This window comes from Epargyreus clarus, unplaced genomic scaffold (genome assembly GCF_041222505.1).
Source record: "Epargyreus clarus isolate Ecla_fem2 unplaced genomic scaffold, WU_Ecla_fem_2.2 ptg000008l, whole genome shotgun sequence".
Lineage (NCBI taxonomy): Eukaryota > Metazoa > Arthropoda > Insecta > Lepidoptera > Hesperiidae > Epargyreus > Epargyreus clarus.
In genome coordinates, this window is record NW_027332216.1 from 2,912,788 (window position 1) to 2,937,882 (window position 25,095).

Here is a 25,095-nt window from a genome sequence, read left to right on the forward strand (position 1 = left end):
GTTTTCAATATCTGTACCCAAAACTGGCCTTCGACCAATAACTTTATTCATTACAGATTCAGTCGAGGAGTCATTATCATTAACAAATCGAAAGAGGGTAGACCTGGGAACGTTAAAGTGTTTAGCTGCCTTCAAGTATCCCATTCTCTTTTCTCGAACAGCGATAATAGCAGCGGACATATCCTCCTTCTACCACTTCTTTCTTTTGCTGTATTTATGAGATGCAGACATTTCTAAAAAAAAAAAACAAGAATTGATATCTTCTTACAAAAATGTGCATAAAATTTGGAATATCCCAAATTAGACTCACTTTTGGTATTCCAAATTAGCAACATGACACCCTAACCTAAAATTTCATATCACATTTTTAATTTCAGAAATATTAACAAAATAAAAGTAAAACCATTAACTAAATAGGTTACTTATTAGTTTAAATAATTGCAATAAAGATTTTATGTATCATAGTAAATGATTATCAATGATTGCTTTCTTACCGAAAAAAGTTTGAAATTTGACGTTTCGCTTCTACGAGGCTGGCAGCCGAAATGTAAAGATGGCGGTCGGTTTTTAGAGCTCATTAGTTCCGTATGACGTGCGGCGATAAGTTTACAAGAAGAAAACACAGATGGCACTTATAATAATTAGTTAACCAAGGTATTCCAACTTACCTGCAGTATTCCAAATATGCTGCTGTTCCTCTACCATAAATCATAATGGCGTTTTGATTTTGTACTGTCAAGTCTGTCAGTTGTAATTGTACGTTTAAAAATTACACTTTTTTACGTTATTTTATTAATCCAGAATTCAACATAGCTTATGTTGATAAAACATATTATTTGGATAATGTGGTAATATAATTTTGAATTTTATAATGGGAATATAAAATATACTTCACGCAATTTTAAGATTTCCGCACGGATTATAAAAAAATGTTTATTACTGCCATCTGTGTTCAAGTTGACGAATTAAGGTTATCAAATAAAATAATAAGGAATGTAAAATAATACTTTATTCAATTATATCCATATTTTTCTATTGACAGTCAACAACTCGGTTGCCTGGAGAGTTGATATCCAACAGACAACAACAAGACGGGACTTCATACCCACCGGTCTCTCATATGCCGCGTCTGCTATTTTCACTTACACCACCTGGTGCGCCGGCAGCATTTGGTCAAGGTGACGGCGCACCAGTATGCCATTTTCAGTTCTGACTTCATAATGGAGTCTACCTAATCTTCGGATGACGACTCCGAACTCCCATTTAACTCTTGGGTTGGTGTAACTGCGGACTTGTACCTTATCACCTTGTCCGAACTCCTTCGTTGGCGGTGCATTGTAATGTAATCTGGATAGTGGGGCGGATTTCTTAAATAAGGCACGCATATAGGTTCTTACCTCTCTGCCGAACATTAACTGATAAGGTGATAACCCTTTTGTATTAGGTGTACGACTCAAGCGTGCCTTGACAGTTAACAGTTTATCAAATAAACTTCCGCTCTTGCCGATATAAAAGAACATACAGGTATTAGCCGATTATTTTCTTTCTGTACATTCAAAAATTTAAATTTTAGCTTTGTATATATTTCTTCAAATTCGTACCTGTATTTTATTTCCTCTTCTTAATTTTCTTCTTCTGTAAGCCATTCAATTTTTTCTTGAATCGCGTTGAATTTGTTCAAATTTTCTTGTAAAGAATTCAGTCGTATATTTATTTCTTCATTGTCAATTTTTTCTATTCCCGAAATGTAATTTTCGGTTCGTTTCATTAACCCACGTAATGTGGCTCGTATTTGCTTATTGTTTTTTTAGTTCATTCGACATCTCGTCACCAATATCAAATAAAATAATAAGGAATGTAAAATAATACTTTATTCAATTATATCCATATTTTTCTATTGACAGTCAACAACTCGGTTGCCTGGAGACTTGATATCCAACAAAGGTGTTATTCATTTTCGTTACGGAATTTCTCGATTCGGTCGCCGCGCTCAAAGCCCGCGATAAAAGCTATGCAATAGCTTAATAAACTGGCTGAGACGTTAGTAATAAATATTATTATTAGTATGTAATTGTAAATACTTTTAAAATGTGTAACAAGATATCTCTATTTTGTTTATACCTTACCTTTAAAAGGTGCCCGGCGCCGTGGGAGCGACGCAGGGTTATGTGGGATTTTTACCGCACTAAAACCCCCCCGGTGGCCGTCCTCAGCGCTGTGTAGAGGGCTCCGGGATCTCCAAAGGAACGCAACCGGAGTCCTCTTAGCGCGTTGCCCCGTCGGGCTCCGCCCAGGTGAGCTTGACGCCCGCCACACCATCTGGTGCGTACGACGGTATGCGACTACACATACCGCCGCCCTTCCCGGGGTCGCTTACCGGGCGGTTCGAGCTCCCACTCTTACCGCCCGCAACCCCGGAAGCCCCCTTTTAGTCGCCTCTTACGACAGGCAGGGGATACCGTAGCCCTATTCTGGTCCCGAAACTACAGGGACAATTTTATTTATACCTACTAACTTATATTTCTGGCTCTTGTGGATAAAATCTGGTTAAATATCTTTCTGTTTCAAAATAACAGTGCTAGGCACTGGTGTGTTTTGGTTTAATTGATGTGGTAAGAGTCACAGGAAGCATTGAAAATGACCTCAGGCAATACTCCAATCCTAATTGAGAATAATAAAATATCTATGAGTGGCAATGACCACATACTGTCAAATTAGCCGCAAAATAGCTACATTCATTTTATTTTAAAAACGCGCTGCAAGCTCTACTGTAAATAAATAGTTGCTAATCGTGACTGTGAATTATCACAAAATTAGTTCCTAACCTTCTTGCTTAGGTTGGTTTAGGTTATATTTTTTTTTTGTAAATAACACTTCAATTCAAGTACTAAGTAATTTACTCGTGCTTTACGTAGCAACTCTAGAAAACACAACACTAATACAATATATGCACCCAGTGAGGTATATGACAGAATCTTAAAAAAAATGCGTCAACTAAAAATTATATTTCGCCCTGCCAATTACTCTTTAGTCACGACTGTGATTGTTGAGTTTTATGTAACTGTCATTTACTTTTTAACCATTCAACGTGCTCATTCAGGCTTCACGCACAGCCTACTGCAGAAATTATTACTCGAGTTACAGTTGACTTTTTACCGACCATTGTTAAGTGGAGCTGTTTCGTCTCGGTGCAAAAACGTTAACTGTAAAATATTGTTGAGATTTACACGGTTTATTGTTTTGTTTACAATATATTGAGAAGTGTTACCACGAAACCTTGACTAAAGCATTTGACCTACGCTTGACACATCGTGATCTGTTGAGTTGAGTCGGTGGCGTATCGGTGGTTGTTACGATAACGATATCCACCAGAAGTACTGTATTACAAGTTATTTTGTGATACAAAAACAATGTAACTCAACTTTCTGGATTTCAATCCATGGAGATTACATGCATGCGGTATTTTGTGTCATACAATATGCCGTATGCATGTAACGTCTGGAAACCTTACACAAAAAGATTCATCACATCCCCGAGCTTAAAATTGCGGTTTGAGGAATCAATGAAATTTTGGATGTGTCCGCAAGCATTCCGATACTCTACCACTACAAAAATTGACGATGCAATTCTGTCGCAAATGAAGAAAATCATTTATTCCCTTCGATCTGCAATATTCCTCAAGCCAACCGGCAATTTTAATCGATATTCGAAATTTTAATCGATATTCTAGAAAATCACTCGTGGATTTGAGGTGTCGGACGACACTCGGTCAGCCGCTGACCACTCCGCCAGCCCCTGGAGTCCGCCATTGCCGCTGGTACCCACCTGTCCGTTAACAACAGCGCTGACGAGCAGCACGCGGGCGGCGCGGTGCACCTCCACCAGCTCGCCGGGCAGCGGGGCGGGCGCGCCGGCCGGCTGGAACCACACCGCCGCGCCCGCTGACCACTCCGCCAGCCCCCCGGAACCCGCCATCCTGGGGATAGAGGGAATTCATTGAATTAAATGTTTCAAAGCACAAACACAGACCTGTATTTATATTGTACTGTGATTAGAAGAGTACTTCTGCTTCACATTGCTATGTTACTATTTGTTAGTCTTTCTAAGGTTGTTTACAAATATGTGCAAATCGGTAGATTTGTATTCCACAATAAATGCGCCTTTTTACCAAAATAAAGGAGGAATGTAGTTATTTGCTATGGAAGAGTGTCGAATCCATCAATATGATAGCTTGATTTTCATTGGTTCATCATTCTTAGTTTATACAAACTGCCAGACGGACACATTTTTATAATAAGGATTACTTATTCCTACAGTAACAATACTGGCAACAATACCAAGTAAATGTTTTTAATCACGCCAAGTAGGCAGTGTTTACGAGTACCTACATTGGTATAGTCGGCGTAAAACTGCTAATCCGCTCTGAATATAGAAATGAATCGCGTCGCCGCAGCAAATTGTATCAATACACCTGCTCGCAACAACTTCAGAGCGGACTAGCAGATTTGGCGCGAATTATATCTAGATAAATATGATATTTTATTTCGGCACCGTGCTTACTCATTGTCAAATGTTAAAGTACACATAAAGATATACTTTTTGAATGATAAACTAAATAAGAAATGTGCAAAGTGTATGTGTGAAAGTCAGACATACGTTGTGATGTTTCCGACATACTTTAATGCCCTTATAGTTGTACTATACATTTATTAAAGCCATTAAAGAAAATTCTAGGTAGCACTTGAAAGCTTGTCTTAACTACTCATTCTATAAACATGGAATGTGTTAGAAACGATTGTTAGAACAACGCCATTAAGAAGGTCTAGTAAATGAAGCATAAGAGATAAACTTTTGATACATTATAGAGAAAATAATACTCGTACATTTTGTAAATATAACAATACTAGCTGACCCGGCAAACGTGTTGCCATATAAATAAAAAAATGTTAAGGGTGAACAACTCTTATCACTTAGGGGTATGAATAAATAGATAGTAGCCGATTCTCAGACCTGCTGAATATGCATATAAAATTTGGTGATATACGTTAAAGTCGTTTCGGAAAAGTACGGTAACTAACATTGTGACACGAAAATTTTATATACAAGATAAAATGATTTCTTTAAAATTTTTCAGACAAAATAAAATAAATTAAGTAATCAAATCTTTTTAACTACATCAATGCTATGTGTCGCTCCAGTCGAAAAAACCGAATAGATAATGTTCGAGCATTCCAATGTTCGGATTATGATTATGAATGTGTGCAACAAGCGTGGTAGTAGGATCTACGCGTGATTAAACATTTAATCGCACACTGCCTGTTCCAAATACTAGAGGATACTTGGTTGACTAATCATTGCCTTAAACAGGGAATTATCGCGCCGCTACAACCAACGCATTTAATAAGTTACACTAAATTATTTTAACAGTTTTATTTTCTTACATTATTTAGATTTACAGATAAATAGCATTATTTTACAAACAATCACATAACAGTTTAACAATAAAATCGTTCGAACTATAAATAAATCGGGGTCGGCATCGCCGTAGGAGGTATGCAAGGGGAGGACTGGAAGCAGATGGGCGCCGGCGGCGGCGGCTGCAAGCAGAAAGGCTCGAGCGGCGGCGGCTGCACGCACAGCGGCGGCGGCGGCGGCGGCTGCACGCAGATCGGCGGCAGCGGCGGCGGCTGCACGCTGATGGGCGCCGGGATCGGCGGCTGCACGTACATCGGCTCCGGACACGGCGGCTGCACCGTTATCGGACAGGGGGCCGGCGGCTGGATCGTTATCGGCGGCGGCGTCGGAGGCTGCACCATTATCGGCGCCGGAGCCGGCGGTTGCACGGGCATCGGCGGCAGCGGCGGCGGTTGGATCATTACCGGCGGTAAAGGCGGAGGCTGAATTACGATCGGTGGTGGCGCAGGCAGCTCAATTACGATCGGTGGGGGAAGCGGCAATTCCAACATAATTGGAGGCGGTATAGGCGGGTTTACCATCATCGGAGGAGGCGCCGGTGGTGTCACACACATCGGAGGTAGCGGCGGAGGGTTAACGCAAATCGGGGGACACGGTGGTGGCGTTATAGTCATGGGAGGTGGTGGAGGTGGTGTAATGCATAACGGTGGACAAGGCGGCGGGTTAATAGTGATAGCTGGGGGCAGTGGAAGTTCTATCAACATGGGTGGCAAGGGCGGTGGTGTAACATATAAAGGTGGTGGGGCAGGTAGTGTTACGTATATAGGTGTGGCTACGGGTGCTGGAAGTGCTAGTGGGGGAGATGGACAGCATGCACAGGGCAAGCCAGCAGCAGACAGAAGGGACGAGGGGGACGGCGCGACGATAAATTGCTGTGGTGATACATAGTACTGGCCATTTGCAGGATACTGAAAAGAGCACATTAAAAATAATATTAGATTTGAGTAAATTATTTTGATAGGTAGAATTAACATAGTCCGATATACCTGTTGCTATTTCCACCCGATGGATAGATGCTGGGTGATTTATATCTTAGGCAACTTTAATCGTTTTCAGGAGAACTCATATTCTATATGGAGTTGTTATACGAGTAAATGTCTATGGGCGGTAGTAACCCTGATCACGATCAGGTAATCTACGTGCCCGTTTGCTAATGCAATTTCAAAAATCTGACATGCTATCAGCGACTGACAGGTTGTCAGCAATTATAATCCTTAACACTTATGCAATTGGGTTAATATGACAATGGCCAATAAATTATCATTACAAGTATTGCATCAGATCAAGCCACGTGACCTTCGTCAGTATTATGGTATATTATTGATTATGAATCATAAATTTATAAGAACAATACTTACATGAACAATAACTGCTAACAGCAGCAATATACTCTTAGTGGCTACCTCCATCGATGACAAAGAACGAACTTGACCTGCACTTACTGGCATACCCTTTTTATACTTACATATTGCCCCAGATGTAATCGTAATATCAAAGTATTGCTATAAATTATATCTATTACAAATATTATCAATAGTTATCTAATATGCAACTTACCCAGAAATAAACTTACTTTATTGAAACTAAACAAGATATTTACATAGATAAGTCACGTCTCGGCTTTGTAACAGTTACGGAAGTAGGGTGATGGCATAATTTTGAAACTAAGTTAAATACCCTGTCCTATATACAAGGTTTCAAGATACAGTTGTTAGTTATCATGTATGACTTAAAGGCGGTCGAACGTAGACACATTCATGGGTCAATTCCGGAAGGACAACTACCAAACCTGTCAGGCTAATAATTGCGAGGGTGTGATAAAAGATACCTACTTATTTAAACATAATTCCTATCTTTGTAGACAGATGTGGCAGAGCTCAGATAAGGCTCCTAAGACGCTTAGGAAAGATTTTAATGTCAATGGGAGGTAATACCACTTATAAGATAGTACTCGATTAGGTACTACTTCAATTCCATTAAAAACCTAATTTAAAACGACATAATTTTAAACGAAGGTATATTAGTTATATATTTAAGCCTTATCGTCAAATCTATTCTACGAGTCCAAGTCCTCTTAACATTTCACATACGTAAGCCTATTCCTAAAATTGGCGATCTTAAAATTAATCGTCGTAAATTCATAATAGTTAATAGCCGTAAAACACAGAACTTCTGAAGATTACCAAGTCAAATGAACTAAAGTAAATAATCATGAATAATTTATGGCCGATAAATAAATAAAATATTGGAGAAAACAGCGGAAACCGCGGCTACATCTTATGAATGTCATCTATTTGATTTCACTTATGAATCACGGCCTAATGCCTATTGCCTGTTTAAATTTTAAATTGAGCTATTTTTCAAATAAACTATTCCGTTGAGCGAATATATAATATACTAGTGTTGCCCGCGGCTTCGCCTGCATTTTAAAGAAATAATATGACATGCATAAAATGGAATTTGTACCTGCACTGGAATGACAGTGGTGCCATCTGTCGAAAATTGGTCTTACCAACTCCCAAACCCTCGTGGGCTCTTGGACAACAACTTTGCTAAAGATCATCACTTGATGCATAGTTTCCGATTCTATAACTACGTACGAATTAAAAATTAATTAAAAAAACCTTTTCCAACGTACTAAATTGTGAATCTAAAGTCTAAAGTCTAAAGTCCCCTTGAACACACACAACACATTTCATCAAAATCAGTCCAGTCGTTTAGGAGGAGTTCAGTGACATACACACGCACATAAGTAATATATATATAAAGATGAGATGAAAAATGATAAATCAGATAAGTAGTCTTGGAACCAAGCGTCGTAGCTTAGGAACATGACCTGACCCAGACAAGATTCCAATTTGGTTTATTTACATTTTGTAGAAAAAATATTATCCCAATCCATCAAAATAATTTTATCATAAATATTTTGGCTTTTTTTTCGTCAGCTTATTATCGTGATAGTTAATTTTTCTTTTCTGGGTCAGAAAAATACGAACACTCATTCCTCTCTTTGACATAAGCATAACATTAAGAAAACTGAACTACTTATTTGTGTGAACGTGGAACATCGAACAAATTGCTTGTTTCAAAGTTTCTGTCTCTCACATAAACATTTCTAAATTATTAAGTAGTTACATTATTTGAATCCTACTTTTAAATACAACGTTCTATTCCGTGTGAATAATGTATTGTTAGAAAATAAGGTTTTATTTTTAATTTGGAACTATTACAGTAACTTTTTTAGACATTACGTAAATCAAATCCCAGGTTGGCCGTGACACTGGCCAGTTAAGATGAACTCTGTTGATTTGACTTTTAAACTCGTTTAAAATAAAGAGACCTCCAGTTTAATTTAAAACATGGGACATTTAAATTTGAAATGAACTTTCCGCCGCATTCTCGACACCATAAAATAATTGACACACCTATCGCCCCACAAAGAGTTCATTGAATCCGGTAAACGCAGACACTTCCGTCCGCCAAAGATGTGGAACTGGATGTGCCTATGATGAATACCAATAGCCCTGATGATACGAACCGCGTTAAAGAGACACCAACTTTCAAAACGCACTACAATCATTTACGAGTTTTGAATTCGGTCGGGTTATCAAGATGCGTTTTGTATGCTGGCGACATACGACCCAAGAGGAGGGGCTTTCTAAACGCACGTTGCCAGTGTTCGTAATAGCTAATCTTGTGGAGAGAAATTATCATCATAATGCCGGGAAATATGATTGTCTTGCGATTTAACGATTTTACATCAATCGTGCAATACAATAGTTTCTTTGTAGGAAAGTTTTCTATACCGCATATTTTGATAATAATCTAGACATTGAGTCCGCCATTTCAACTAGATTATAAAATGCCAGTGCATTTAATAAATGTTTCATCTTTTTCTTCAGTGAATCCTGTACAAACTGTACGATTTCAGTATTTTTTGTACAATTTACACAGTTATAATAAAATTTACTAGTAACTATATTTTGATGTTAATTTGGCGAGGGTATGCATGGAATAACAATGGTCTCCTGTAAAGTGGTTAATTATCTTACATTTATACTGTGTATGGGCCTTTATCTGTTTCCATGACATTATTGTACTATTTGTGTGCTAGTAATCTAGTAAATACATTTACACACATGACTGCTATAATACTTAAATTACTATAACACCTTCTAAAAAATCACACCACCAAACTATCAAATTTACACCACCAAGCTTAAAACATTATTTACAACCGCATTTTCATACAAAATTCCTATTTAAATAGGATTTGTTCTAGTGATCCGCAGAAATGTTTTCACACGTCCAAATCACGAACACGCATCGCTATATAAAAGGAAAGATGTGATAATCATTGTCATTACCATATTAATGTGTGCATCGTGTTTATTTCTTATTTTGTCACGCACCGGAGACCACAAGTGACGCACGCGCACGCACCGCTCTTATGTTCCACATTCGTGATTTTTCATTAACACATCGTAATTACTGCTATTATCATTCGATGTGTGCTGAATTATTGCATTGGTAATCCATATCTTCGTTTATTTTTTCTGTATTCAGACTTTGATTTGAAATTGTATCAGATTTTCGTTTTGAACGTTTCGTTTTGATTGCTCTGTATCCACTGCTGTGAAGCCACAAAACATGTTTGAAATATGTATATTTGTTGCAGAGAATATGAACATTGGCAGAAAATATAATATAAACGAATTACAAGACCCCATTTGGCAATTAGGATGAGTTTTTGTATCGACTATGGATTTATCTCTGTATTTGTTGAGAGCTGTGTAATGAATTTTTTTGGCTCTACTTTGTCTTAAACGAAGTACTGCAAAGCGGTGCTAGGTTAGCTTATTACAGTGTTTTTTACAGAATCTGCTTTAAATAACATATACTGATATTGATCATAGAGATATCTTCAACAAAACTTAAGAGGATTTTATTGATTACTCGGCATAGGTGCTTACACAAACCTTTTTTACAACCGCCGAATGGCTACGATTTCGCTAAAAGAATAAATCTCTAATGATTACGAACGCCAGACACGCTTAAGAAAATATTACGTCGAAAATCAGTTTAGCGTCCTCCACTATTCAAAACGGGATGCCAGAATTCTCACAACCGTCTCAGCGACATAACAACTAGCTGTAATTATGTTTTTTGCTCAGAATCGCCAGGAGTCGATATCAAAACCAGCTTGATGACACTTGTGAACGATAGCTAAACAAGGCTAAGAACCCACGTGTTTTTTTCGCACTCCCGCGCGGGTACGCGGACCCGCAACATATGAAAATGTGAGCAAGAGACAGTTAGTTTTCACAACGCATATTTTTTTCTGCGGCGGGCTTTGATAAGTAAAGATACTTCGCCGCCTTGAAATTGAATGAAGCCACTAAAAGGCTGATTTGTCAGTTATTTATTGAATTCTTGACAAATAAATAACATTCTTAGAGAACATTTACGTATAAATAACTAATATTGCGTAATTTACATAAAAAATAAATAAGTATTTCAAATATTTTAGGGACATTTTAGCACGGAGACGTGGCAAAACTTTTTTACGCAACTATTTCAATTCTCAAAACTGGTTCCATTTTCTTGTTAGGAGTGAGTAATCTTTACTAACCTATGGCAGCGGGTGTCTATCTTCGATCAACAATACCAAGTAACCAGTTAGTATTGTTTAATATTTTCGCTGTAACTGTGGACAACTTGAATCGATATTTCCGTCCGATTTGCGATCGTGTTCCGCCGAGTTTGCGGGTGCCTCTATAACCAGTACGGTTACATAACGGCACGAAATATAAGGTGGTAGAACCCTTTGTGGTTCGACTCCGGCGGCACCACCGCCACACCTATTTATACCTAATAACAGTAGTGTAAAGGCGCTGCTGTGTTCCGGTTTGAATGGTGTGGTAAGGGAGACAGACTTTTTAGAGGTGTTCCAGCTTAGTCCTCAGGGTAGCGGCGCATCTGTGGCCGACCTCAGGTAGGAATATTTAATCCTATCTAGGATTGATTACAGATGTCCATGGGCGGTAGTAGCCACTTACCATCAGGTCTCGTCTGCTACTCTAATATTATAAAAAAAAATGCGTGAATTTTCGTGCATTTTGAGATGAAAACTCAAATTCCGCATTTGTGTGCGGAATCGTAAGAAAACGTTCCGTCCCAAAGGCACTCCGTGTACAATTCTCACGCCTTGTCAATTGTCACGGCCGAATAAATTCTGATTTGTACCAAAATATAATTGTACGATAAAAAGTTAAGTATGTTTCGATGGTACCGCTAATTTTGTTATTGGGGTTACGGTCTACGGATTAGATGTTAATGACAAACGACGAGGCTCGTGGTACTGACAGTGATCATCACCCAAGTATAATATTCGAGATGTCTTAGATTTGACAAAAAATCTATGAGGTGCATAATTAATTTTAAAATATAGATATTGGGAAATGTGAACTCGTTTTTATGAATGTGCATGTCGCTCACGCTACTAGTGACGGGGATCCTAGTGACGGGGGATCTATTTCTTCAGTATTTCTTATTTTATTCGAATATCATCATCATCATCATCAACCCATTAACGTCCCACTGCTGGGCATGGGTCTCCTCTCATAATGAGAAGGATTAGGCCATAGTCCACCGCGCTGGCCAAGTGCGTATTGGTAGACTTCACATAACTTTCAGATTTTTTATAAATCGCTCAGGTATGCAGGTTTCCTCACGATGTTTTCCTTCACCGTTTAAGCAAGTGATAATTAATTTCTAATACGCACATAATTTTGAAAAATCAGAGGTGCGTGCCTGGGATTTGAACCTCGGACCCCTCGATCGAGAAGCCGCGTTTCTTAACCACTAGGCTATCACTGCTTTTATTCGAATAAAATCACTTTAATATTATGCCAGTATTAATCACTGTTACTATACAGGTTATAATATAACCTCTATAAGTAAAACCTTAATAAAATATACGCATTTAATCAGGCAACATTAACTCGAAGAGCGGCCACGCGGGGTCCCGTTAGTCTGCCCAATTTGTGACAACACTTGCCTCGGGCGGAGGCGGAGACCATTCCACTTTTACACACTCCAACGTAAGCAAAAATTTATATTCCGAGCATTACGTCTATACAAATTCCGTATGACACAAGTTTAGGATTATTTTTATTGGTCTTTGATGAGTACATCGGATTTTATAGTGTGAACATGATATGCAGAGATATTTGCCGATGGGATCAGTGTGATATAAATATGTAAAGCAAAAGCAACTTCAAACGGAAATATTAAATAAATAATAGATGCCTACTTTTATACACTAGATCCTTTAAAAAAGAGTATAATATTTATTTATTGGTCTTTTAATAATATTAACTTGTATTCAATCGTTCTAAATGTGACACTGAATGAGATAGTACATACCTACTCGTAGTAGGCACGAGTTCAACTGTAGTAAAGAGAAAATTAAATGCTAAGATCTAGATTTTTGGGTCTCTAAAATCTTATAACCTTAAGAAAGTTTACACGTGTGAAACTAGCTTTGGTAACATTTTGTAATTACATTTTTAAGTCTTTATTTGCTTTCGAATTGTACCAGGTTTTACAACATCAAAGTTAATAGGCATGATACGCTTTTAAGATTAATTACGTAAATTATTTATCTCAGAATTACTTAAATAAAAATAAAAATGGAAAAATAGAAGTATAATATATCTACAAGCAAATCGCACGTTTTAATGCATTTTCTACGCGTTCTTTCAATGAAAACGAAAACCACAGGAAGGCCAATTCAAAACTAGTTTTAATTCACAATTTGCCGGTTTCAAAAATTATAATCGATGTTTACAAATTGCGGTGAGAAACAAACGAGTGAACAAAGTGGCCTGTTGCGTCACAGATGCCACACAAATTAAGTAACAATTACGACTGGTTGCAGATTATTTACGTTTATGTAAATAAATTGTGCGGGAAATTTGAATATAGAAATGTTACATTGCAAAAGATTATATTGTAATGGGCGACCCAGACTATACATATAAACATTTTTGTTAAGATGCAGTTTTTAAACTGTGTTAATATGTATTTAGAAATAGCAAAGGAAATGAAAATTCACAAGTTCCTCTGCGTGTTCTACCGGCTTTACAATGGTGAGTGTTTCGAGGAACTATTTGACCTGGTGCCTACGTCACCATTCCTCCATCGCACCACTCGCCGAAGGATGAAGTTCCATCCACACCAACTGGACTCGTAGCGGTCCTCCACGGTTCGGTTTGCACGGACGTTCTTGCCACGGACGTCCAAGATGCGGAATGAACTTCCTTCTGAGGTATTCCCGGAGCGCTATGACATGGGGCTCTTCAAAAAAGGTGTAAAAAGAGCTCTCCTCCAAAGCCGGCGATGCATTGGCGACTCCTCTGGTGTTGCAAATGTCCATAGGCGACGGTGACTACTTTCCATCAGGTAGCCTGCCTGCCTCATCGTTTAGGTATAAAGTCGAGATTAAACATTGCCAGAAATGAACGATAATTCTATATTAATACATGACCGAAGTATAAGGCTTGGTTTTTTTTTATTACTAAAGTAATGTAATCACTTCACATTCAGGTATTTTAAAAGTAAGTAAAGTTATATTGCCCAATATTAAGTGTATTATGTTTTCTCGTTGAAATCCAAGCTATTAAAAGTACACAATCGCGAACATTGGCTGGTAACATCAACTTCCGTATCGCTGAAGAATTTGCAGAAACCGTGTCATCGGAGTTATGCTCAGTAATTTACGAGGTATAATTAAAGCGAGCGTCGGCAAGGCATGGAGGCTTATAGGTGTTGCATAAGCAGTGGGATCGGGGGCAGAGAGCGCGCATCTGTGCTAGCGGAACAATAGGAAAGGCATATTCATAAGTAGGAAATATCGTTTGTAAAGTCTTGTACACGTTTCTGTAGTAGTGATTTTTATTACACTGACGTAGCAAACGAATATGCAGTACCTGATGGTAAGTCACTGTCGAAGATAGAACAGAGGTTTTACCAGACGGTTGGTCGCCTAATATGTTAATCAGGTGGCATCTACACCTTTCTACAGCTTCGCTAGAAATAGGCAATAAAGTGGGTGCCAGTTTAAAAGAGATTTCACAAGCATTATATTATAAGATGCCCTCTAAGGGGATAACGAGATCTTTTCAATTTTGTCCATTTAGGGGATATATTTTTATAATCATTTTTTTTTAATTGGACTTGTATGCAAGATGTTATATTTCTAGATCCAACTCTTTAAAATGATCTTGGTTTGTTAATTCGTCTTAGAATTAAGTATATATTTTTATACTGAATTAATTTTACTTCAAAGCTATCACCGCCTAAACGGAAAAAAATACGCATAAATTAGGCTTAACAAACATGCATATTATTACACTATTTGGTTAAAATAATGATATAATACTTATCATATTAGTTGTCATTGGTATTAATAAAGCATTTTGCTCACAATGGGGGGTAAAGAGCGTGAAATGGCTGGCGTGGTGAACAATAGTTGTCGCAAGTGGGAAAGTGGTGTGCTTCCGGTGCCGGCTTGACACATTCGTGGGGCTGTTTAGCTTGTACATACAAGCATCTTCACACAGCTCTGCTCCCCGAGATGTCGTATCTAACACAAAGCGGTTATAGAGATATAGGAGCTCTTAGAATGAGAAGGATAAAGCCATAGGCCACCACGCTACAAATTGCGAATTGGTAGACTTCAAATTATTAGCAGAATATTTTTTAAGATCTCATAGTCATGATTTCCTCACGATGTTTTTATCGCCCTTAAAGTATGTGATAATTATTTTTATTAAGTACGCATACAACTTTGAATTATTAGAAATGAAAGTCTGGGATTTGAATTTTGATCCTCCGACGTGAGAAGTTGAAGTTCATACTACTAGTCTGTTCTTACATATGTACAATCTTCAATACTTAGATTGATTTATACGTAATAATATTGCAGTCGTCCTGTACTCGTGGTATTTTAAAGGTGATAGAACCATAGACTAAATATTTTTTTGCTACGCTAGATAGAACCGTTCGTGATTCGATTGGGCGGCAAAGTCATCATAACTCATAACTATTTCTACTTATACCCGTTGTGCAAAGTTATTCTGAAGTTTGAAGGACGTGACAAGGCAGACATACGAGGTATTCCGACTTACGCCCGTTATTAATAATCAATCTGTCCGATGTTTTCCTACCAAAGATCGAAATTTGACTAGATAGAAATTGTCAAATGTCGATCTTTCGTACTATGAATTCAATTCGCATAGTCCTAGTTTAAGTAATTTAACTATTCGAAGGTTTACTGGTCAATGCATTGATTGGGTATTTAGTATTCCACTCTCCGGAGCACGAAAATATAATACAACTTCATTAATAATAGCTCAAGCTACCGTCTAAAACAGTGAGTTACATCAGTGGTAAGCCGTGTCGGTTCGTAGGCCGTACTTGTAGGTAACTAGTTAACACCCAACCCAGTTGGGCGTACATTACTCATTAACTCGGTATAAATAACTGCATTTTTTTTAAATATAGATTTTTTTCAGATTAATAAAACTTTAAAAAATTATAAACAAAATAAATAAAAATGCCTATTGCGATTCGACGTTACATAATATAATGTGTTAAAATCAGTTTATTTCTGCGGTTTACTTATTCTTACCGTGTTCTTTAGTTCAAATATATAATTTTTGCACAGTTTTCACTTATAAATTCCGCAATTTAGACCTTATCAGGTATTCTTAAAATGTTTCAATTTTCATACAGCTACTACGTGAGGAATGAAAATGTTAATGACGTATTGTTTGTCGCAATTATGGAGTCAATGCAACTGATAACCTACAAGTTTATAATATTTGCAATATGTAGGGAGCACAGTTTTCCAACTACAATTCGCAAAAATCACGTTTCGCATCAATTGGACGCAGTATAATGCGGCAACCGGAAAATAAGGCGTATAATTTTGTGTTTCAAGTATTTGTATGTGTGTCAGTACCTCGGCAGCACATAGCAGGGAACTGAGGCCGGTTATTTCATAACTTTCAAGTTACACTAGTAATGTCAATGTGATCAAACCAGTCCCCGGTCTAGACCGGGTGTTTAGCGCTGCTAGCGATAAGCGTAATGCGAAATTATCTTAGGGCCAAACCTTTTATGTAGTGAAACAATAAAATCGCAAGCTTGTCAATGACAGATATGACATTTAACTTAGAAATTAGTTTTTTTGTAATATATGGTCTAAAATTTCATGAATGCACATGACTATGATTACGGTTCCGTACAGTAGGTACGTAATAGGTATTATATGGTATTACTCTGTGACTGTTATGAATTTGTAAAGGACGTTTAGGGAGGATTTCAATGGTTGATAATGTATGGCAATGGGCGGCAAAGATCGCTTACGAACAGGCATATTTAGTATTCTGTGAAACGTAACTGATAACGCACCTCATCACCTTCGAACACGAAGGGTTTATTAACCACGAGCTTTTGCCCGCGACTTCGCTCGTGTTACGAAGTAATATTATTACCTAAGAAGATTTATACAAACTTTCATCCCCTATTTTATCCCCTTGGGGGTAGAATTGATAAAAATCCTTTCTTAACGGATGCCTACGTCATAACATCTACCTCCATGCCAAATTTCAGCCCGATCCGTCCAATGATTTGGGCTGTGCGTTGATAGATCACTACGTCAGTCAGTCACCTTTGAGTTATATATATTTAGATATGGTAAGCTCGCTAATAGCTAATCGTTGTTACAGAGACAAGTACTCTATCTGCAGCTGTTGTGAAACAATCGCTTGTGAAATGAGCTCGAACGAGTCGCGATTATTATTAACTGTGTAATTATTGATCGCCGGTTATATTTCAAGAACGTTGCGTATATTTTTAAGGTCTTTACTTATTGTATCGTATAACACTATATTAATGAAGGTTTACCAAGATATCTATGGTCTCTACGGAGAATATTTATCATCTGTTCTATCTCTTTTCTTGATGTTTGTATTTCTGATAAATTACAAAAAAAAGTTCTAATTTTAGTACTCAAAAATATTTTTTATATTTAATTACGAAAGTGGCTAAATTATTTAAGGCTTTTAGTTTTAAGGCCCTTTCGCTTTTAGTATATATACTTAGTATTATTGTATAGTAGTAAGATCAAATAAAAGTTTATTAAAAATATTTTTTATTATTATAATGTTTATTTCAGTACGTTCTTTACAAAAATTGCAAAGCTACACCAAACAAAGTAGGTAGTTAGTTAAAGTAGTAACTTATACTTAATTCTAACAACAATTGCATTGACGTGAGCTTCGGTGTGCCAGATGTGTGGGACGTCCCATTGTTATTATTTTCGCCTCTCATTTAGCGTAGGTTAAAGTACATACGACAAAACAATGGACGTGGGACGTATGTAATAATTTGCACCTCACAATAGCACATTAGGTTTCAGATGTCGTACGGTACTACAACCGAAACAGATTTACAAGAATGACTCCTCTGTCCACGAGAATAAGCACTCAGCTGGCCATTCTGAGACCAATGTAAAAAGATCCGTTGTAGGTCATTGAATTTCCCCGTGAACTCTGACAGTGGAGGCGTGCAGGGAGGCGAGGAAGGTCAGCTAAACTGGTGTTAGTCACAACCGTGAAGACAATGAGTAATCGGCTTCGTAATCTTATTAGACGATGCGAAATGATTTTTAATTCGATTCTCAATACTTCGAACAGTAAGTATAATGTTAAGTAATTAATTGCGATCCGTTAAAAAGCCAAAATACTGTTCCTTTTTTTATTTCTCCTACTGCTGCTATAAAAGTGTTGCTATTTTGCTGGTCTCGATTTTGACTTCTTGTGTAGTTAAAACCCAAACCAACCGGTTTCCTTACATACGAAATAACTACTTCATAAATTTCATCAATTTTTAAAGATGGTTCCGCGAAATCACCTGCATATTTTAAAATGCCATTCATTTAATGATGTTTCTACTGACATCATAATTTCATAATGCATGCTATTATTCAATGAGCTCATATTAGCATACTGGGTGGCGATCTTACATAAAAGATTTGCAATATGTCTGTTATATGGATCAATTAATGCAGTAGTGTTAAATATTCATCAGTATGTACATGTACTTACATCAGTGAAAGCCTATTGATATGACCATAATAAGATTCAATGATGCAATGTCTTCATCTGTATGTAGGACTCTCATGGCATTGGTAATCACTCTGGTCTAACATGCGATACGATTCCCGACCAGGCAAATATCTATGTTGAGGTTAGATTTGTATTATAAAAAAATGAGCCGTCACGGGACGCCTGGCAGATGTGAAACATCGACATTATTTTGTAAAAGTAATATGCAGAAAATAACATATTGTGATAGGAACTAAATATGTCATAATGATAAAATAAAATATTACGATTTTTTTCCAGATAACGATGACTATTTATTGAATAAACATTTATTTTCATTAAATACAAAAATTTACGAATTTATTTCAAATCGTGACGATTGCCACGGCATGCGTCGCCACGCCAGAAAACGGTTTTACGTGCGGCTATAGATGTTTCACATCAAAAATAAATTGGCTCCAATATATTAGTAAACTCAAGAATCTTAGCTAGTTATTTCAATATATTACTAAAATCGTAAATTATAAGTATCAATAATGAATGTTTCACAATAAATGCCACTATGATTAGAAAAATTAATTAATTTTTTAATGTTCATATTTATAACAAATAAGAAAAAACTTTCGTGCGCTGCACGCCATCAGCTGATTTTGAAATACAATTCTGTCAGTCTTAATAAATTTATTCTCTGAGAAGAATGACATTAAAATTAATTAATAATTTAAAAACATTGTATGCAATGATTTTTATGTGAATTTTTATCTACCAAGATAGTAGATTTTACATTTGCTGGCGCTCAAAACACACCAAATATACGCGTGCTTAATGCACAGATAAATGCATACTTTAATTATAAAAAAATAATTAACTTACTGATGACTTGATGGTGTGTCATAGTGTGATTTTGCTTTCTTTGCAGAAGGCTGATCACTTTCACTCTCTAAATTATCACGGTCAGACATTTTATTATCAGAAAAATAAGCGGGCAATACTTAAAACATACAAAATACGTCAAGTGGTGTAAAACGAGTTAAAACGACTCCAGTCGCTCTCGCGCGGCGTAGTAATACACACGAATGTCACTGAACACGTTAAACGTCATTATTTTGAATTTTAAGCCTCAAAATGTCTTCTTGTGCAATGCATAAATGCAAAAATTATGCTCGAAAAAGAAACAAGATTCATGGAATCACCTATCACACGTAAATGAAGAGAAATTATTAAATTTTGTTTATTTTTCGTGTTCGATCCGCCATGATTACATGAGTAACCAGAAAGAGACAAAGTATGTTTTTGTCAATGAAAGTGATAAAGACGCAAAATGCATGACCATGCATTTTGCGTCTTTATCACTTTCATTGACAAAAACTTTCATTGATTGAATTGAACTGTCATAGATCAATGAAAAAATTTTCATTGATCTATGACCATAGATCAACAGAACAGAAGTGACATTTTATTGAAGCTCACGATGTTCATACGTGTATGTTATAGTTTAAGATCCCACTGCTTAATTTTTATATTAGTGTGTTTTAGTCAAACTATAACTTTTTATAGTTTATTTTAATAAAATAAAATCGATATATGGGAAATTCTGTATCCTAATCTCTAAATTTTCTTCGATATCTGTGGTAAATAATAAAAAATATTACCATAAAATTTATATAGGATAGTATACGGTATTTTAAAATTTCTTTAATTGAATAAATTAACCGAAACATAATTTAATAAACAATCTTTGTATAGCCAGAAATTAATCCTCAAAAAGACCACGGTAAGATTATATAAAATTCGCATGTCACGATGTTAGTTACTGTACTCCTGCGAAACGCTCTTACTGATTTTCATCAAAATTTATATGCATATTCAGTAAGTCTGAGAATTGGCTACTATCTATTTTTCATATCTCTTAAGTGATAAGGGTTGTTCACCCTTAACATTTTTTTTATTTATATGGCAACACAATGTTTGCTGGGTCAGCTAGTACATTTATAAAATGTACACAACTTTGCAATTAATGGTCGTGTGTAAAATAAAACTGAAAATAATAAACATAAATTAGTAAAGATACTTCGCCGCCTTGAAATTGAATGAAGCCACAAACGGCTTATTAGTAAGTTTTTTTTGAATTCTTGACAAATAAAAACATTTTTAGAGAAAATTTACAAATAAATAACTAATACTGCGTAATTTACATAATAGATAAATAATTATTTCAAATATTTTAGGGACATTTTAGCACGGAGACGTGGCAAAACTTTTTTACGCAACTATTTCAATTCTCAAAACTGGGTACATTTTCTTGTTAGGAGTGAGTAATCTTTACTAATATACGATAATAAATATAAACAATTTTTAAATCGTATATTTTAAACCAGTCGATACATCTGTATAGATACATTCTTTCATCAAATTATATATTTATATAATAATAATTTATTTAGTTAAACTGTACTATAACATTTCTACGTAAACGATGTACTAAAACTATTATCGACAGTTCTGGACATTTTTTACCTTCTGTTCCATTATTTCATTGTCTTTGACAAGCATGAGTATCAATGAGAAATATACGTCCATACGTCCCGTTTTTAACGGAACAGTCCCTTTTTTCGATGCTTCGTGCCGTTGTCTCCGAAATGAACCGTTGCCATTGTCAATTAAGTAACAGTAAATATTATAATTGTGAAAAAAACATGGGGTGCTCCATTTATCAGTTTTCATAAAGCGCCCCACATTTTTTGCACAATTATACTATTTACTTTTCCTTAAATGATTCCTAGATTGAAAATTATTTTCTACTTTTTAGTTAATTTTATCATAAAAGCGTGTTTTTTATTATTTCCAACTATATTTTTTCAAGTAAAAAGTATTTGACATAAAAAATCGATGTCCCGTTTTGACTGAAGTAATCATTGGTCACTATATTCCATGGTCAATATTTACGTTTGCGTACACTTGAAACGCAAGGTCAAACACTAGTTGTCTTTTTTTATCACATTGTTCTAATAGCTCTGTCCCTTATAGAACATTTGTCTATGTAGTTAAAGGTAATCGTCGCCACGCCAGAAATCTTTTTTACGTGCGGCTATAGATGTTTCACATCAATAAGTCTGGGTTTTTGTGGGTGTTAATGTCCATGGCACCCAAGTACAGATAATCCTAGTTTTGGGCAGAATATAGAGTATCATTATATGGTCGTTAGATGCTAGGTAGGTAAAGATCGTGGTTCAACAACTTGTGAAATCTTATCCCTCGATCGAGATTATAGATAAGCGAGAACCTATGTAAGCTTAATCTTTGTATAATCCGCGCCAAACTGCTAGACCGCTCTGATGTTGTTGCGAGCAGGTGTATTCGTACAATTTGCTATGGCGACGCGATTTATTTCTATATTCTGAGCGGACGAGCAGTTTTACGTGGACTACCTATACACAATCTCACAAAGTTAAAACCATAGAAACAAAATTTTAATTTCAAATATTGTGATTATTTTTCGTAACTCTTGTAAAGTTAGAACTGAAGTTAAATCGTTTTGACTCGGCCATACACTATAAACTTTAGCAATAGGTAATACTACTACACTACAAAAGTGTGTCAATACCAATTCTTACAGAGAACAGTGCTCAAACCTTGTTAAAATCTGTGCAAAGTCAAAATTTTGCGGTTGCACATACAATTAACATTCAACATAGCGCCAAAGTCATAATGATAACAATGCACGAAGCACAAACAGCACAGGGTCAGGCCAAGTGTGAGAATACGGTAAAACAGCGAAATAAAAGGTCAATGCTTAAACTTTTCGCTCTATAAAGTATATTGGATTTCTTTCATCGTAAAAAAGGGAGGTTTTAACAAAACAAACCGTTTTTATGAATGACCTTTGATTTTGCGAGAATCGGCGATGCATTAAAACTCGTTCGTGGGATTTTTATTTTTTATCTAAACTCCGCGATTGTTACGAACTATGTATATTGAGTCATCTTGTAGTCAGCACAGATAAATAATTTTTATTATTCGGATTTCAGTTTTAATTGTGTAGCTCAAGTAAAGTTAATTGGGGTAAAACTGTATGAATCAAGTTACATGTAAATTGTTTTTTTTTTTTAAATTGGCAAGGTCCTGTCTACACTTCAATTTTCGTAAGGTATGAAGGCATGATATATTAAAAATTGATCAAATTAGTTTACGATTTCAAACTTTCGATCTTATCCGAGTGCTGATATTAGCTTAATTTAACTGTATAAATATGACTATAGATTCTATTTTACTCAAATTTATTTAATGGTATGTAGGTACAGCAACAAAAGTTATAATTACAAATTCTATCATAATCACGAGTAATCATCATTCCTGAAATTGTTTCTTTAAATAAGTACAACTTAACTGAAAGTCAATTAACAAAAAAATACATTACAAACCTGCAAATGTTACGCTCGCACATAAATTGTTCATTATGATTAATGAATAAACATTGCCCATTAACTTTCATTCGTTATTGAAACCCAAATCATTTCTCGTTTTCTTACGTTCCATTATAATCATACACCATTAACGTTTTGATGATTACATCTTAATGATAATTTAATTTCTCTTACTCGTTTATAGGGAACTTATATGTTTTGATTTTTAATGATAATGATATGACCGATATAAATAATTAAGGTATAAGTAAATATTTTAATACTAAAATGATAGATTTTCATTAATTTTCTTTTTACCATGAAAATTAACACTATAATATTATTATTACATCCATTTTATTATGGAGTACCTATCTTTTGAACGTTTGTTTTAATTTTAATACTACATATATAATGGATTTGATAATAAATGAACAACTTGGCTGAAACGCTACCGCGTGTCTAAATTTGAATAAAATGGAGGATAATAATTGATATAATATGGTAAAGATTGGTTGAAAATTATGTGTATGTAAATTAGTAGAAAAATAAAAGATAATTGATAGACCATTGTCACACAGTTACAGATAAAAAGAAAACGGGTGGAACGGAATTGCCACAAAGCGGAAGGAACGTTACGTAAAAAGAAACAAAACAGAACACGTGTTCCTCGTACATTGTTCGAGAAAGTTCCAAAAGAAAGTGTTGACACTTGTGTGTGATGTTTGCTCTTCGCAAGTTCTCGGCCCTAGAGATCGGCGTCACTAACTGATAAGGCTGCGAAGTTGTGAATGAACCATGCATAGCACAAACATGCAACTTTTGGAGAAGATTTCTTCTGATATTCTTCTTTACGTTTTCTAAGATGTTCTTTGAAAAGTTTTCTAATGATGTAGATAGTATGATTAGGGTACATTTGTCAATTTAATTCCGCTTATTAGCAAGAAATCTGCAAATAGTGATATGGGTCATAAAATTAGCATATTTTCTTATGCTCTACGCATTCGGGTGTGCAAAATGAGATACTTGTATAACAATATTTACAATTAGCATTTATATAACAGCAACCAAACAAAATAATAATAAAAGGATGAGATAAAAACGGCGGTATATGTAAAGCGGTTAGTTGCAATTGTTTTCTACTCAAAATATCATTAGCTGCGACAACCATGCGAATGGTACATTGCCCGGTGAGCCTGGTATCGCTCAAGGAAATGCCACACAATCCACTGCATTTTATTACAACGACTGCCGAGTTAGACGCACAGTTTCTCGCATTTCCGTGAATCGCGCGAGAGGCTGCGCCGGGGATAGTGTTGCCATTCTTGAATATATCCAGAAAAATATACATTACAACGTAATTGTTTTTTATTTACTATCGAATACACATTCTATTATTGTATATATCTCAACATACATTAAAAAGAATATCCTAGCCCTACATTTATGTATTTTAAAATTTAAATCGACCAACGATATGACCTCGGAGGTTACTACCATCTCTTAAAACAATATTATTTAAATCACATATTGAAATTTCGTACCACGACCTCGTTAAAGTAAGATTGTTTTTATAATATTACAATAAGCAGTTTTGTATATGTCGGTCGAAATTATTCATTCTTTTTGTTATGAATATATTTTTGTTATAAATATGACAATTTCAGTTGCTTTTATACAATGGATAAGCTAAAAATGAATAAGGGTTTAAGTTTGTCCAACTGCGTATGACGGAACCCATTCAAGCCAAAGAGATGACACTAGTTACGATGTCTGTTTCCTCATGGATAAGTAATAGACAAATTACTCATTTTTTACATCACTCGGCAGGAATAAAACAAAACTGTTTTAAGGAGGTCGTGGTACGAAATAAAATAATGTTGATGCAATATTGAAATAAAACTTCCCTGAACTATGATGATTTTTAAAAGCTCTTGGGAGGCCCCCTGTGATTGACCCAAAAAAAATATCACGATGCAAATATCTCTTGAATCAAATCCTGGGCAGTCTTTTATCAAAGCTTATTGATCAAGGAACCA

The 25,095-nt window shown here is 35.9% G+C and overlaps 2 protein-coding genes across 2 annotated transcripts in view; both read right to left on the reverse strand.

Annotated features, from left to right (window-relative positions):
• Positions 1-25,095, reverse strand: part of Myo10A (unconventional myosin 10A) — a 122,965-nt gene that overhangs the window by 85,273 nt on the left and 12,597 nt on the right. Inside the window, exon 2 of the mRNA XM_073075621.1 lies at positions 3,826-3,976. Within this exon, the coding sequence (XP_072931722.1) occupies positions 3,826-3,975 (150 nt within the window). The 5' untranslated portion in view covers position 3,976. The remainder of the gene's footprint in view (positions 1-3,825; positions 3,977-25,095) is intronic.
• On the reverse strand, positions 5,517-7,282 carry LOC140744136 (uncharacterized). The gene has a single exon (XM_073075613.1). It carries the CDS (start codon positions 6,447-6,449, stop codon positions 5,517-5,519), a length of 933 nt encoding a protein of 310 aa, XP_072931714.1. The 5' UTR covers positions 6,450-7,282.